Genomic DNA, 16361 nt, shown 5'->3' with positions numbered 1-16361 from the left:
CATCCTAATGATCTGACTTCCTTTTCCCCCTCTACTAGCTGATCAAATCATGGTATTATGGTACAGTATATGCATGTCTGGTGTGATTTCAAGATTTACACACAAAGCTAAAATAGAACAAGATCAACCCCCATTCCTGCATTCCTCTGGGCTTAATTCTTGTTCAGTTCGGAATAGCTGCAAAACCCCAGCTGATCACAGAAGAGTTGATATCTGGTCCCTTTAGAACTGATAACTTCTCCCTGCCTGTATGAAATTATTTCATTTCAGGTTTCCTTTTAATAGAAGATTTCATTTATACTATTACAAAAGTACAGGAATGGGCTGCTGTATCATGCCAGTTATGACTATTATTGCTGCAGAGACTCAATAACCTCCTGTGACAAATGATAAACCAGCTATTCCTGTAACGATACTGAAATTCATTACAAAATCAATTGGTGATCTCGATCCTTCACATCACTCATTGTAACTCAATTTCATCATCAGTCATGAGTTTGACAGTTTCAACATGTCAGAACCACAATACACATAGAAATACTTGCACCTAAATGCCACAGAAAAATGCTGGTGTTTGCTTTTTGTAAGATTTTCTTTCAAGTATTCTCAAGCATTTCACCAGCAGATCGGCCAGTCATAACTAAAGTAGTATTTTACATTCAATTACTTGCAGACCTAGCTATGTTTACATGCTGTGTTCAGTACAATGGTTTCTGGCAAGAAACATTGTGATTCCATGGAGATTACAGGTAAATTTATCTTCAACTCTGCTCCATTTTTGTGAAGCAGAACTAATCTATTTCTTATTGAGTGTTGACATTTTGTTATACCTGAGGCAATGATGTCAGAAGGTAAAGTACACCTCGTTCCTTCACAGATCCTGTGTATTGGAGGAACTCCTTCTTCAGGTAGATGTCCATTCCATACTGCTTGGATAGCCTAGAATACTGGAGGATATAAATAATATTATGGGAATGTAGCTAAAATTAAGAAAAATCTTCCATGCCTCATCAGCTGCCTGGTGAGGCATGCATTCCACTGCTATATGTGAGCTCTAAAAACTAAAACTTTTCATCTGTTTCTTTAGCTATACATGATAGTGTGTTGTTACCTACCAGGTTCTTCTGGCTTATGGAAGTCATATTCAAACTCGCAGCAGTGAAATATGGACCAAATGCCACTATGAATTCTGAAAAGAGCACTTGTTTTGGTCTTATTGTTCAAATACAGATATCAAAATAAGTATTTTCAATTATTTAAAAATCCATGCTTCCTGCACTTGCCAGAACTGGATATTGAATACTCAAAAAAATAAGGTTGTCATCTAATAGATAGAAAAGTCATGAGAAAATTCCTCCTTGAGCCCCATTATGGCTCTGCTACGTTTTCTGCCACTGATTCACTACTGCTTGTTGCCTATTTTGCACACTAAGGTCAGTACAACATTAGTACAGACATTTCTTACCCAAAGAATGATGGAAATAATTAAAAAATTATTTCCCAGGATTGCAAGTGTAAGCAGCAGCTGTTTGAAAATGCTTATTGTTTGGAACCAAAAAGATCCCTGAGCTGAGAGGAATTAGCAAGCACATGACATGTGATGCAGTGCCCAAGTGCATGATTTTTTAATATTTTTTTAATGGTAAATATTTATTAAGTTTTATAATAAGATACTCCCAGAATGCATCAACATATTAATTTCCTATTACCATATTCACTAAGCCAAGAGTTTTAAACAAGATAACTTATGAAATAGAGCTGCAGTAAGCCTGTGGGTTCCAGCTCCCTGGGCTTACTGTATCTCTATTTCATAATTGGCTCCATGTCCTCTATTGGCTGCCAAAGCAAACGAAGACTTGGGGATTTAGGGGATCAAGTACTCATTTATGATAAGTCAGAAAGAGAGAGAGATTAAAAGACACCATGACAAAATATTTATCTCAAACAGTATCTGGCAGTGTCACGCATACAGTGTAATATGTACCAATAAATTTTTCAGACTGTGGGACTTTCAAAGTCAATTTATATAAACTAAATATATCTGAAGCAGATATTTGCTTTAAAATATACAGTTAAACTAAATATTTCAGGTGAATGTTTTAGTGGATTTACAAGCATGTGTTAAGTTCCTCACCCATAGGTGGGGCCAGATTCTCTATTTTGCTTCTGAAAATCCTGGTAGGAGCTACCACTTGCTGCTCCTTTGCAGATCTGGCTGCAGAACTGAAACAATGGAAAGTGCTTAGTACACTAATAGGATAATAGTTTATATCCTAAACAGCCTAATCTACGGAGAATGCCAATGCAAAATAGAACAAGAGCACTATACAAGAAACATTACTAGTTCTTCACATACTGTACTTGTTTTTGTACTTGGATCCTAGAGTGAACAATAAGAAAAAGGATTTAAGAAGATGAATCCTGTGAATTTGTAAAGTTGCTAAGTCTCCTACAATTAAAAATGTTTTATTAAGTCATTCTGTACCACAGAGGTGGTGTACTTTAGATTGTTATTTTTCTTTAATTTTGATACTCAGTGTTTTAACTCTCTAGGTTATCCTTTTCTGCTTCCTTTAACTGAGTCTTTTTTCCATATAGCCTAAATATAGCAATTACTTCTAACAAATCAGGTGTTAGTGCTATTTTCAGCTGTACTGACCCGATGTGTGACCTCGTAAGACTGATTGAACCAGCCTGTAAGTTCTCCCTTTTGTCACTGTGATCTTCTAAGGGCTACAGATATCATGTCTAAGGTACAACACACAGCACACCCTCCATTTGACATCCACAAAGCTAACACAAAACAACCCTTAAAGTTCCTAAATCAGTAACCAAACCAAGTGTCCAAATTAATGTCAATTCCTTGTTTTCCTATACTCACTACCTCTTTGATATGTTACAATTCACTCATGATGCCGTATCTCTTCTCCAGGCAAACTCCTGCATAAGGAACCAGGATGCTGCATCCATGGTCTTACCCGTAGATTAGGAATCACCCTGCAAAGTGTTTCTCCATTCAATTAACTGAATGGGTTATAGTCATGCTCACTTTTTTAATCTAAACAAATGTCCTTGAAAGGGGTTCTTACTTCTCAACGAAGAGTTAAAATAAAGGTTGTCTGTGTTTTTCTTGACACCACCCTGTGCTTTTGAATCAATGCATGAAATGCACTAAGGACTTCTGCAGGAACATTACTTTGATTAACAACAGTCATGGGCTATTTTCACAATAAAACAAGGGGGGATATAGGTTTTCCACTATTCTGATAATTTTAAAAAACAATGTTCATAAGAGACTAAATAAAGTGAGCCTATTTAGCTTGACACAGTAAATGCAGAAAGGGGATACAGCTGAGTTGCATAAATTTGCCAGGGATACTCAAGAGAAAAGAACTATTTAAGTTGAGGGGCATCAGCTTAAATCCAGACAGCAACTAAACCCCATCTAGCTGCTTGCTCATTTTCCTCCCCCTATCCTGCTGGGGAGATGAGAATTGGAAGGGTTAAAGCGAAAAATCTCTTAGGTTGAGATAAAACCAGTAATAATAGTAATAATAATAATAATAATAATAATAATAATAATAATAACAACAACAGTATTAACAACTACAACAACAATGTCATTAAAAGGAATAACAAAGAGAGGTAAATAAGACCCAAGAAGGACAATTTATGCAATTGAAAACAATTGCTCACCACCAACCAACCAATGACCAGCCAGGCACCAAGCAGCAGACCCCCCAGCAAGTTTTCCCCCTAATTCTGTTGCCAAACACAATGTCACATGGGATGGGATGTCCCTTGAGTCAGTTGAAGTCAGCTGTTCCAGCTGTGTCCCCTCCAACTCCTTGTGCGTCCCCAGCCTTCTCACTGGTGGGGTGGGGTGAGAAGCAAAAAAGGCCTTGACTCTGTGTAAGAGCTGCTCAGCAGTAACAAAAACATCCCTGAATTATCAACAATATTTTCATCAAAAATCTGAAACACAGTCCTATACCAGCTACTGTGAAGAAAATGAACTCTACCCTATCCAAAAACCAGCTCAAGGGGCAAAGCTGTCTGAGAACAAATGGTGTGAACTGGCTAAAGAGAGCTTAACTATTTGTGAAAAGGAGCACCATCAGTTTACGAAAAGTTTTGTGTTACACAGACACCTGATGGACAGGACTCTATGGTGTAGTCTTGCCTGCATTAGGATGATTTTCATATCATACCTTGGGAGCAAGTAGATGGCTCAGGGATGGGGCCAAGACAAACTTTACTAGTTTTGAGCTATTGATCTGATCTATCTGAGCTGAAGGTGTGAATGAGGTCCTTCAGCTGCTCACATGGCCAAGGCTGCTGCAGTCTCACACTGGCAGATGTACACAGGCAGTATCCTGTAACTGCTTGGCAGAAGTGCACAGCGCCATGAGGTGCAGGGAACAGATGGCTATCAAAGGGCGAAGTGCTAGCTAGTTCTGCTTTCCAAATTAAGCCATGACACTCTCCTGCTCCCTGCCCATAGACCTAATTTTTTACAGCATGATTAAACCCATCTAACAAATATGACCAGAGTTGCCAAATACAGAGAAGGGCAGTGCAATATAAATTCAAATCTTCTCTTCCTGGAAGGTCTCTCCACAAAAAGAGAAGACTGACACTTCTGTCTTATTCTCAAGCATGACAGTGAGAGTTTTGGTGACAAAAGATGCGATATGAAGAGTTTGGTACACTCCCCCTATTCACCCATGCACTGACCCCCCAACCACCTCTGCTGCACGTTTGCTTGCTCGTCTTGCTGCCTTCCCAAGCAAACCAACTTTTCCACTCTGAAAGGAAGCCCAGGCACAGTTGGCGGGACTGTTTACTCTCGTGTCACTCTAAACAGGCAGTATATGAATGCAAAATTTTTCCATTTTCACTCCCTGCATTCCAGTCAAACCTTTTGTGCCACCTTACTGCCCCAAATGGTCTTGTGTCATGTCCTTTGTCACAAGACACATTTCTTCAGTAGTGTGCTACAAAAGCACAGCTATCCTTATTTTGGGAACTCTAGGCTAAAAAAATCACACTGAAAGTAGTTATGATATCTCTGGATCAGCAGGAACTATCTGGGAACCAGGGCAAACTGCTGCACCTTGAGGACCCAACCACTTCACTCCAGGGACAGCTAACCCCAAGCAGGGACCAAGATTGCAAGGTCCTTTCCCTGTGCATGCCAGAAAAACAATCCACAGTTGTTGATACTGGTGGGGTGTCCTGGTCAGCAACAGAGAAGAATTCATTTGAGAGAGTGATCTGGGGCTGCTGCTAGGAATTGCCATTTGGCAAAGACGCTCTTTTCACACACCAAAGGGAACAGAGGAAATTAGCCACAGAGTGCCCAGAGTAGACTTTCTGAAGAGCTCCCAACAGTAGAAATACACTATGAATTATATAGCTTGCCACTGTACTTTTCATATGCCTTAGCAAAAGCTTTACATTGATAGGAGTGCCTCAGTCATTTTCATTCCTAGACTGATCCCAGGTGCGCACATCTGTGTGTGTCCATCTTCACATCCTTATTTTGTTGAAGACACACATGGCAGAACCACCTCATTACAGAACATATCCAGCCTTGCCAGGTTGGCCAGGCTGAGAAGGGAAATCTGTACCTTCAAAATCTCCAAATATAAGGGCTGGTTCCAAAGCAGACCCTCCCACAAGACTCTTTACCCAAACACCGGTAGTCCATCGTCACAAACTCAGGTTCCTTGTAGCAGGAGTTTTTCACTGGGAGCATAATACCACAGTGCATTAAGTCTATGCCTAATGTGGTTTATCCTTTGTTTACAGGTTGCTGATATCTTTGAGGATTTAGGTTAGTGTAAACAGGTAAGAAGAAAATTGACAGTTAAATACAATTAATATGAACATGAGTCTTCTTACACAGATCTATCTGCTGCAGCTCACGCATGTTCTTCCTTCATTTCAGATCAAATTTCATAAGGAACAAGAAAAGAAACACTGAGAGAATGCAAAGCCATAAAGACTCCCTACCATGCAGGGGGTTTTCTGAACACCACACTGGATTTTGAAGGCTGCTGCACTGATATCTTCAAATCGAATCAGCTTGTTACAGCTTGACAGGATGGTTGTACTGCTTGACTGAGGGATGCGGGAAAGGGTATCTGTAAGTAACTCCTCATTTCGGCCTACTATCTTCATTTCCCAGGTCTTCACATCCCCGTTCAGGTAATCCTCCTCACCAAAATCCTTCAGTCTCTCAGGGTTGATAGAGGGTGGTTTCTGTGTAATAAGGCCATTTCTCATCAGCCCATCCTTACAGCGGTGAAGATCACAAAGTCCTGGGACATCTTGTTTCTTTATTTTATTGTCATCCCTAAAAACAAATTAAAGAAACTTGTTAGGACAGCTTGGATGATTAAAGGCTTGACAATTTAGCATTTAAGAAGGATATACATCTCAGTTGCTCTTTGCAAGCCTTAAATAGACTGAATTTGTTACTGTCATATTACCTATCTTGTAGGTGCACTGAAAGCTACTGTAACTTTCCAGCTGTTAGAAAAGCCACAGATAACCTGACATGTGGACAAACTGGGAAACAGTCATACCCAAGAAAATAACAAATATATATTCTATGTTGTCTGGGCAGCCAGACCTTCCTTAGTGCTCAGTACTCAACTGGCAAGGATCCTAGTTCAGTGCTTCCAAAAATTTTGGAATAACTGGAATTATTCCAACTGGAATTTCTGTATGCAGCTCTATCTTTTTCAAAAAAGGCAAAATAGCTGTGCGGACCATTCCCATAAACTATTAATAGCAGTAACAAATGTCACTACGTTGTACACAAGAGGTTCTGCTGCTCTGCCCTTGCATACTTGCAGAGCACACTCTTGACAGCTGTCAGCTGCCTCATGGCAGGAAGGAAACTACTTTGATAAGGGATAACAGCTATATCCTAGTACAGAGCTGAAGAATAAGGTTTCTTGATCTCTGAGTTAACACTTCACAGATAAAAACACATGTAGATAAGACAGAAATGTGATGCCACACAAACCTCCTTCCCCAAGGAACTTAGGAGAGACAACACTGCTACAAAAACTTGCCAGTTTTCCTACCTTCAAATGTTTAACTCTGTGGTCCACAATGTACAGTATACTGTAGTGCAGGATTTTGCAGCCTTACTAAGAAATAAATGCAGAACTTCTAGTAATTCTTGGAATTTGGAGAATAATGTGGAGAAAAAGGAGCATTAAGCAGAAGACCAGTGATTTGAAGAAGAGCTGATACCACCCTTGGTCTGTGGCTACAATTACACAGATGGTATAAGCCCCTCTACATGACCCACTATTAATCCATCTGGTAGAAAGGGTTTTCTAAAAAACAAACGTTGAATTATGTCAGAGATTTCACCATTATCTCCCACAGAAAAATATTTACCTTCTTCATAAAATAATTTATGTTTAAGTTGTACAGTTAAATTTATCAGCAGAGCTGGCTAAAGCAAATGCTGTCCTAGTTTTACAGCAGCAATCAACACTGTAATATCCTTTGTTATAATTCCAAAGAGAATTGTTAAATATTTAGAAACAGCTGGGTTTTGAGCAATTGCCCCACTTTGGGCAGTATCATTCATTTTCTTAATGGTCTGAATAATCTGTGCCAGTAGCTCTGCTTCCTGTTACACTTCCAATTGTTCGACATAGAAATTCACATAACAATATGGGCAGCATAAAATGTTTTGTTATTTGAATCAAGTAATATACCAAGTAGCATCAATCATTCTGTATACCCTCATAGGAGACAATATTCATGGCAAGGTCTTCTCTCTCCAAAATTAATGAAAACACTAATATTCTTAGATACATAAAGTATATGCACGTAACTTGTTTATATTGAAACTTGTGATTTAAAATGGTTTCCCCATAGTGTATCTTAAAGTACACCCAAACAGCAGGCATTCTATCTTCAAAACAGATAACTATCAAGTAGCTCTATTCTATACTTTTCTGCATTTCTGCTCCATTGGGGTTAGGTGGTTGAAACATTTCATAAAGATGTTAAGCTTCCAGTGTTAGTTCTGGTGCATATTAGTCAGGTTAATGCAAAGCTGAGAATCAGATCAGCTTTACACAGTAAAGATCAGTAAAGATCACGGTAAAGTAACAGATTGGTTACAGCACAGTCGCGGCATAAACAACAGCATCATCATCTAGGAGGCCACAGCACTGTTAGAGTTCATTCCCTACCTCTCCCTCCAAAAACCCTATTTTCCATATCACAATAACCCATAACCACTCCAAAAAAAGAAGAACATATACATCTTATTTCTGAACATGTTATCTAAAATGTTTAGCAAGCATTAGCAATGAATTATATTTCTTACACTGGAAATGGGTTAAAAGGGTATATGTAGGGTAAAAGAAAATAGGCAGATCAAAAAATCATGATTTTTCTAGGTCAATTCTTAATTTTATTGACTAGCATTTGAGATGGGAGAAAAAGTCTCACTTTTTCACTGTATCTGTTGCAACAACTACAAAAAGCCCATTAAAAAAACACTAGCCAAAGATGACCACAATAACTCTACTGATGAAGCAGGATTCTGTGAGAAAAGTACGAGTGACAGGGTAATGCCTCACCACCCTAGTGCCACCAAATATTTTTATCTGCAAAAAGAAAGACCAAAATGGGATATTGACTTTTTTTGTCCTATTCTTGGATTTCCTTTTTTTTTTTTTTTTCAGAGAAAAAAGGAGTGAAGTAAATCAGATTCTTGGTCTTTGATCTACAGCACCACTCCCATGAACAGTGAGTATCTGCTCAGGACCTTGATGGGGACAACACCTTGTGACCACTGGAGAAGAAGAACGAAAGTCAAACAGCTTCTCAAGCTTGAGCTGGGTTTAAAGCACATCTGAAATATTACCGTTTCAATATTTAATATGGAAACCATCATCCATTTGCATCTGAAAGGTCAGTAGCCTCTTCACCAAGGGAATATCATCATGCTACTGTATATGTAGGTATTGTATGTATTTATTTCAGAATAATTTTGATTCTCCTTCTACACCCATATCTTTCATTTACATTAGTAAATGATGTTTTTTCCATATTGAGCCCATCTGGCTGTGCCACGGACCCTCCTAGAGCCCTAAAACTCCCCCGGTGACAGTGGCTGAGGATTGGTAACACATCAGAAACGGGCAACTAACGACCCTTTTGGGTCAAAAGAATTTCTTGCCTCAAAAGCAGCTCCTATGCTTGGCAGAGATTATCTCTGTATGGATTTCTTTTGCAGGAACAGCCAAAGCAGGCAGTAAACCATGCAAGTACTCACAAAAAGACAGCATGTGACTTCCCATGCACAGCAACAAAATATAGCCCCTATTCCAGCAATCATGCCCACCAGATGAAGATCTGAGCCAACATAAATACAAACCACAGTTATAAAACATTACTCCTTTCAAATGGAGCTTTTCCTTTTTTGGAGCTTGTCTAGGAAAGTTTTCATTAAAAAATCTGTTTATTTCCAGCCATAAGACAAATACTTAGCTGGCAAGCTTAGTTACATGGTTATAAATCGCAACATTTTACCTTTAAGTGATTAGTAAAAGCAAACATGAAAATACAGTTTATAAACCTACTTTTTCAAGAACAGCTGCTCAGCATAACTGGAAAAAAAAAAAGAGACGATCCAAATGCTGACATTCCATAAATAATTAAGGCACAGGAAAAAATATCATTTGTTTAAGCAGATAGGTTTATATATTTTAAAGTCTCAAAGTCAATGCAAAGACAGTGTGTACTGGAATGTGCTCTTAGAATGATAAAAAGCAACAATTCGGAATGAATAATTTTTCTATTTCCAGTTTGGTTTTTTGAACATACTGAAAATTTTTATCCAGTTAAACAGTACTAGGGAAAACAAATTTTGAAAAATAATATTAATAAATTGAGAAAATAATAAACCCAGCAAAAATAATTTAGGAAGATAAAAAGCAGTAGTGCATGCTATACCTAAAGATCACAACTGTTGCCTTTGTTATACAGAGAAAGAAGTGTCCAAGCAGTTATCCTGCAATGAGGGACAGTTACTTGTCCCCATTGAGTGAAGCACATGCAGACTGCCTCCCTCAGGATCCATGACACAGACTAAACAAGTTAAACTGATGTACTGGATCCCCTCAACTTCTAAAACTGAAACAGCAAAAAATTGGCAGTCACAGTCGTCCAGGGAATAACAAATTGTGAAGGATTAGTCACTGTTTCTCCCAGTATAAATGTTAGGGAGGAGATCATACGAATGCCTGAAAGTATCAGGCAGAAGACTTAAAAGTTGTCTTCTTAGGGAAAATAATTAGCTCGCAGGAGTCATTGCCAGAGGATTCTATGAAGGACAACAATATAAATGGGTTCCTAAAAGAATTGTACAACTCCATGGAAGTAGTGACCAGTAAACACACCATTCAAGAATCAATCCGAGATTCTTGTCCTAGACACTCACTTGGTAGACTCCAAGAAGGCACATGAGAGAAGGCATCTTAGGTGGCTTTTGTTTTTCTCCCAGCTCCCGTTACTGGTCACTACTAGAGGACACACAGAGGCAGACTGCTCTTTGGCCTGACCAGTGTTGTCATTTTGATTGCAGATGTAACCAACGTCAGCATTGGGCCCATTGGGTAGCTTTTGTACCTCTTTCAAAATGAGCCACAACAACACATTTTGAGGCAGACATGGAGTTGGAATTATGGACATACATTCCCATGTTACTGTACTGCTTTGCAGATGGAAATGAAATTGTCACAAAAGGAAACAAATTTTAGTGTAAGACTGAAAACTTGGCATTTCTTTGTCATTTGTCCAGCAGCTTTTATCATCTGCATTCACAATGATACTCACCATTAAGAGGAATTGACAGTATGGTACAAGTTCTGTAGCATCCATATATCCATTTGCTATGACAAGAATTTCTAACTTCAATGCCCTGCTTGGGCTGATCGGTGCAAAATGTTAAGCTTGAATACCCCTTCAAACTGTCTCAATGAACAGGGGCTAGCCTGTAATTAACTCATCAGCACACAGATACCCATGTTCTCTATATGTAGATTTTTTATTTCCTTCTTCTTTAATGTTTTGGGTGTAGGGGTTTCTTAAGATCATACCTATATGCTGCTGTCATCTTCAGGCCCCCTGAACACCTTCCTGGAGCCCACTGACCAAGAGACATTGGTAAGATACAGTTTTAGACATATTTGTTATCTGCTTTCTGGATAAATGGGTTCAGGTCTTATGCCTGCAAGTTCAGAATACTTCTTATAACAAAAGGTGACCTCTTTAAAGTCACTTCTGCCTCCTTCCTCAAAGTGTTGAGCAGAGGTGTGTCATGTAGGGGGGGTGAAGCAGGGGGAGTAGCCTGCTGCAAGTAGCAGCCTGCTCAGCTTATGACTGCAATGTGACTGCAGCTGGGATCTCCTCTCAAAGGAGCGAGGAAGAGGTAATCCCAGGATATGACAGAGAGGACCCTTTCTCTCATCCAAATCCCTTTTACCCAGAACTTCCCCAGCTCCATTAATCCTTATAATTCCATGTCCCAGCACTCCTCTGATACCTTCCTTGTTTGTTGCTCCCTAGAGCTCCTAAACATTCCTGTTCCATCCTAACTTCTGCCTTTCTCTCTGTCCCCAAACCCATTCAAATGCTGCAATAGCAGCAATTATTAAAAGCATCTCAGCAACTTGTGCAAGTGGGACTTTATGAAAGAGAAATGGTAGAAAAATTGAAGCTTGCTGTGACAAAAATGGCAAGGAGCATCATGACAGATATCATCTTCAGTGCCAGGAATTCTAGGTTACTGCACTATATAGTGTGTGAGTACCCTCCACAGCACTACAGGGTGACAAGTACACTCCTGCGGGCACAGGGAAGAAATATGCTAGATCTCTCTTTGACAGTACAATTAAAACAAATCAAAGGCAATATGGCACTCAAACATTACTTCCTTGAATTATCAGTATTTTGTGTAACACTAGTACTTAAAACACCCATTCGAGACTGTATCACTCCAACTAGTGGCATGAACTGGATGGAAATTTAAAATGCATATCTGACGTTTATGTCCCCAAACCCTATGCAAGGTGGTTGTTCTTAAATCACATAGGAATCACCAACATCTTCCTCTAAACAGAGAGACAAATTCAGCAAATATTAGCTCAACTTTATTGACAGAAACTGGGGCACAGACAGATCGAGTGACTTGCCTAAGACTTCCGCAGGGTGACTTATTAGAGTGTCTTAAAGACAAAGAGATCAGGGCTTAGTAACTAGCCTGTGTGACAAAAGTGTATGCACTGGGACCATCCAGCACAGATGGGTGCATAATAACCAAGCCTTGAGACTGAGCAGGCCTTTATAACTCTACTCCCTGTACACAGGTCTGACAAAACCATGTGAAGCTACACCAGCAACAAAACAAGCTCAGGCTCACGCAAAGAATAACCAAGCTGCATTATCACCTCTGATAAAATCTCTCCTTAGTTTGTCAGATTTAGCAGAGCCTGAGCCTGAGCCTAGCACTATATTTGCTTTCAGCTGTGGTCATAATCCATTGCCAGTCTTCTGTACACGCTATATAAATGTCATTGCTTACTGCTGGCAATGGCAACTGGGTGGCAGCAGCCAAATACATAACATTAGAAAAAGTAATCTGAACATAAGAACAAATCAGAAGGCCTCCTCTTACAGAAGGTGGTGAAGCAGAGGTAACCAACTGTCCCTCACACAGACCCATCCCTCTCAAAAGTTCTTAAAGGACATTCACAGCTGTGAATGTCAAATGATCACTATCAAACACTGCACATTGTTTGGCAGCTAAGGTTTGGCAGTAATTAAACTTTTTCCCTAAGCTGAATGTGTTCTGAGTTAAGAGGTTTTCTGATGACTAACACATCTCCATAATTCACTTGTAATAAAGAACAAATAGCGTAAATCAAACTAGAGGAAAGAGTGGTCCTGTGCTGAAAGGACTGGTTTAAGATTCTCAGTTCACTGCAGAACAGGTCACATCTTGTGCAACTTCGGGCAAGCCATTTTGGCAGTGCAGAAATGTGATCTTGTCTTCCCATTTGGTGTTCCACGAGGGTTTATTAACAGCATTGAACCAACTGAAACAATTTGTGTTCTAAATATTAGCAACATCTGTGACTATTGGGAGGATGCAGGAAACAAGAATTGTCTCTTATTTGTACTACATCCGGCAAAAGCAGGTTGTGATCTTGCTAGTGGTGTCCAGATAATCAAACTAGGTGAGAAAACAACTACAGAAAAGGTTAAGAATGAGTTTGCACAAATCAACCATGCCATGTGGATGCACACCCTCAGTTCATGCTACACAAGGGCACTAAATGACTCTTAAATTCCATCTGCATCCTCCTGAAAACAGGAATTCGAGACCACCATATGCACCGTAACAAAGACAACCACAGAACACCTGTAATAACAGGATCTGACACAGGCTAACCTAAGATAAATTTTCAGCGGTCCATTAGCCTCTCTAAGATTATTTCTGATACTGTGCTCATGAAGAAATAAAAAAGCTGAACTCCATGGGCTAAAAGTATTCAAATCTCCCCTTCTTCTAGTGGATGATTCCAAGAGCAACTCATACGTACAGAACCCTTGGAGATATTGGAAAATCACAAACAATTTCCTGTTTGGTTTTTTTTTTTTAATTTTTTTGGAAAGTAAGGAAAGGAAAAAGAAAGCATTACCTATACAGCAGAGCGACTAAATAAGCAACGAGGCGAAGCAAAACTCCAACTACGACACCATAAGGAGGCAGGAGGGGTCCAGGGGTTGTCATGTCCATGGGCCTGGCCCTGGGTGGACCCCAAGGGCTGACCGTGACCCCTGAAGGGGATAAAGGAGAGCTCTAGCTCTAAGTCAGACAGCAATATTCTCCAACCTTTGCCAGAAAGGGTCGTATTCTTCATCTTCCCTGAAGCGCTCCCTGGGACTTCTGTTTTTTAACACCCTGGAGTAGAGAAACTGTGCTGCAAAATTCATTGTAATTCCTGGTGCAAAGCAAAGCTGGGAGACTGCTCACTTGCCTGTGAGAAGTGTCAGCCCTGCACTGGCTGGGTGGGAAATAGCAGGTGACGTGCTGTAAGCAGCTCTCAGCGCTGGCTGGGGGGGAAGTGCCTTTGAAAGACATGGCTGCTGCTATTTAAAGAGATTATTTCAGAGCCCAACCTGTCTTTGTCGATTTGAGTCAGGGCCTGGATTATGCTTGGGTGACGCTCTGTTAGCAGGGCACTTGAAGCTTTAGTTACTTACTGCTTAGCTGTGGAGCACGATCCCGACCTGCCGCAGGGCCCGCAACCGAGCAGTAGGCACCGGGATGGGCAAAGCGGCAGGAAAGGGATGCCAGGCTTGTGGTGGTGGAGTCACTGCAGGGATCCTTTAAGGCAGCACCAAAGGACACGGGTCTTCATGACTGAGGCACAGAGGAAACCAATTTATTCCTTTGGGTCTTCTCTTGGCACAAGTCCTTGTAGCAGAGAAACGTAGATACCAAGATCATACAGATAGAAAAGACCATCTAGGGAAAAGACTGGAGCAACATATATATGTGTGTGTGTGTGTGTGTGCATGTGTGTGTGTATATATATATATATATATATATATATATATATATATGTATATAAAACCCCATCTGAATCTGTTTTTCATTGCCCTGAGAGTGCACTAGCAAAAGGCACAGTTCCAGATGCAGAATGGCTGTGCAGTGGGAATGGGGCAGGGGGTCCTTCTGTGGTAACTATTTCTCTAGAATATAGTCCTGATGGAACACAGGCTCCAGGTTGCTTGGAGATGGACCAGGTGTCCCTTTCCAGAAATGAGTGTACCCTCAGTACCCTCTGCTTTCTGCCAATACAGTACAAAATCTTAATCTCCAACACAGAGAACAGACACGTAATAAAATCTAACCCAAGCTGTGACCTAACGCTCCCCACAGGATATCGTGAGAAATACTATAATCTGATTTGTATGGGAGAGTCAGAATAAATGATCAAATAGTCTTCTGGGATCTCTAGAAAAGTCTGAGCTATGCTGGTAAAGCCTTCCCTACACTGGTGTGGCAGGCAGGTCCATGTTCTCCTGACTTCATCAGTACTGATGAAGCCCCAGATTCATGATTTTTTCTACTTTTGCCCATCCAAAACCCTTTTATTTTTCCCTTTCCAGGCAGTAGATGGACAGGTTGTGGTCGTGCCATGTGCTATAAATGTCCCCAGCCCAGCAGCACATTGCTGCCAGCACTTACAGCCCTGAGTTAAGTTTAGGCCAAAGTCACTGGTGCCTTGAAGCACAGAGAGAAAGCGAGTGGAGCTACTACTTTGTTCATAAATGTCTGAACTGCAGTGGTGGGCAGGAAATGGAACCTAAAGGCACTGAAAATGGTAGAGCCTAGATTTTGGGTGTCTGGGAGTCCAGACCGATGTGCTCAGGTCCTGACATGAATTCAGTTCCTCACAAATGAGGTTCTGATCTGTGATTGACACTCACAGACTATGCAGAATGAGGAAAATGACTTTTGGGACCATTTCATCAAGTAGCTGGAAAAAAATTCACCAGGCAGGTGCAGGACAGAAGTATACAAAGCACTGAATTGCTGTCCTTCTAAAATACTCCCAAACAAGCAGCCCACTAGGGAAACAGGATATCTGGAAATTTCTGCTGTAGATTTAGGCCCATGTCAAACACTCATTCAAAGCCCTTACCACTTCCAAACATGTCCACGGTGCTTTGAAAAACACCAGAATCACCACAGGAAGGAAAAGCTACCTTTCAGCTTTGACTTTTTCTTTTATATGGGGGAAGGAGGGGATAGGTAAGATATAATTGCATTGCTGGTATGGTCAAGTGATATCCAAGATAATTGCCATGAAACCATCAAGGACAACACTAAGTTACAGGTCAACCCAGATGACATTTCTTTTCAAATCTAGAGTTTCTTGCTTCCTCCCAGCTGCTCTTAAGTGGTCCTAAGGGAGGACAGCCAACGCCTCAGTGCTGTATTGCTTTCCAAAGGTTTCATTTACAACTTCCATACTGCCACCACTCACACTCCGTGTGTTTGTGTAAGGAAATCAGCTTTAGACATACCTAACTGAGACCTCAGTAAAACCACCCATGGTCAAGGGCACTGTATACATCTGAAATGGCAGTTCTTGAGAAGTGCTTTTATCCACATCATCACACAACATTATCTTGTACTTAGAAGTTTGAGTCCAAAGAAAGAAATAAACCACATACTTTAATCAACTCACAAAACTGAAATTCAGTGTTCATGTGTTGGTGTGTAAGAACAAGCTTGA

The 16361-nt window shown here is 40.4% G+C and overlaps 1 protein-coding gene across 4 annotated transcripts in view; it reads right to left on the bottom strand.

Annotated features, from left to right (window-relative positions):
- Positions 1 to 14110, bottom strand: part of LOC113975758 (putative threonine dehydratase) — a 33651-nt gene extending 19541 nt beyond the window's left edge. The window contains exons 1-4 of one of the 4 annotated variants that reach the window (XM_027700157.1): positions 13946 to 14110; positions 9630 to 9656; positions 6019 to 6361; positions 831 to 947 (exon numbers count right to left, since the gene is read on the bottom strand). In XM_027700157.1, coding sequence (XP_027555958.1) covers positions 831 to 947; positions 6019 to 6361; positions 9630 to 9656; positions 13946 to 14046 — 588 coding nt within the window. In that variant the 5' untranslated portion in view covers positions 14047 to 14110. Of the gene's footprint in view, positions 1 to 830; positions 948 to 6018; positions 6362 to 9629; positions 9657 to 13751 lie in introns of all 4 variants that reach the window. The other 3 variants (XM_027700158.1, XM_027700159.1, XM_027700160.1) reach the window with 3 other exon arrangements.
- Positions 14111 to 16361: the final 2251 nt, after the last annotated feature.

The sequence above is a fragment of the Neopelma chrysocephalum genome, unplaced genomic scaffold (genome assembly GCF_003984885.1).
Source record: "Neopelma chrysocephalum unplaced genomic scaffold, ASM398488v2 Primary Assembly neopelma1_143, whole genome shotgun sequence".
Taxonomy (NCBI): Eukaryota; Metazoa; Chordata; class Aves; order Passeriformes; family Pipridae; genus Neopelma; species Neopelma chrysocephalum.
The sequence above is the reverse complement of the archived record's forward strand: the minus strand, read 5'-3'. Positions and strand labels throughout refer to the sequence as shown.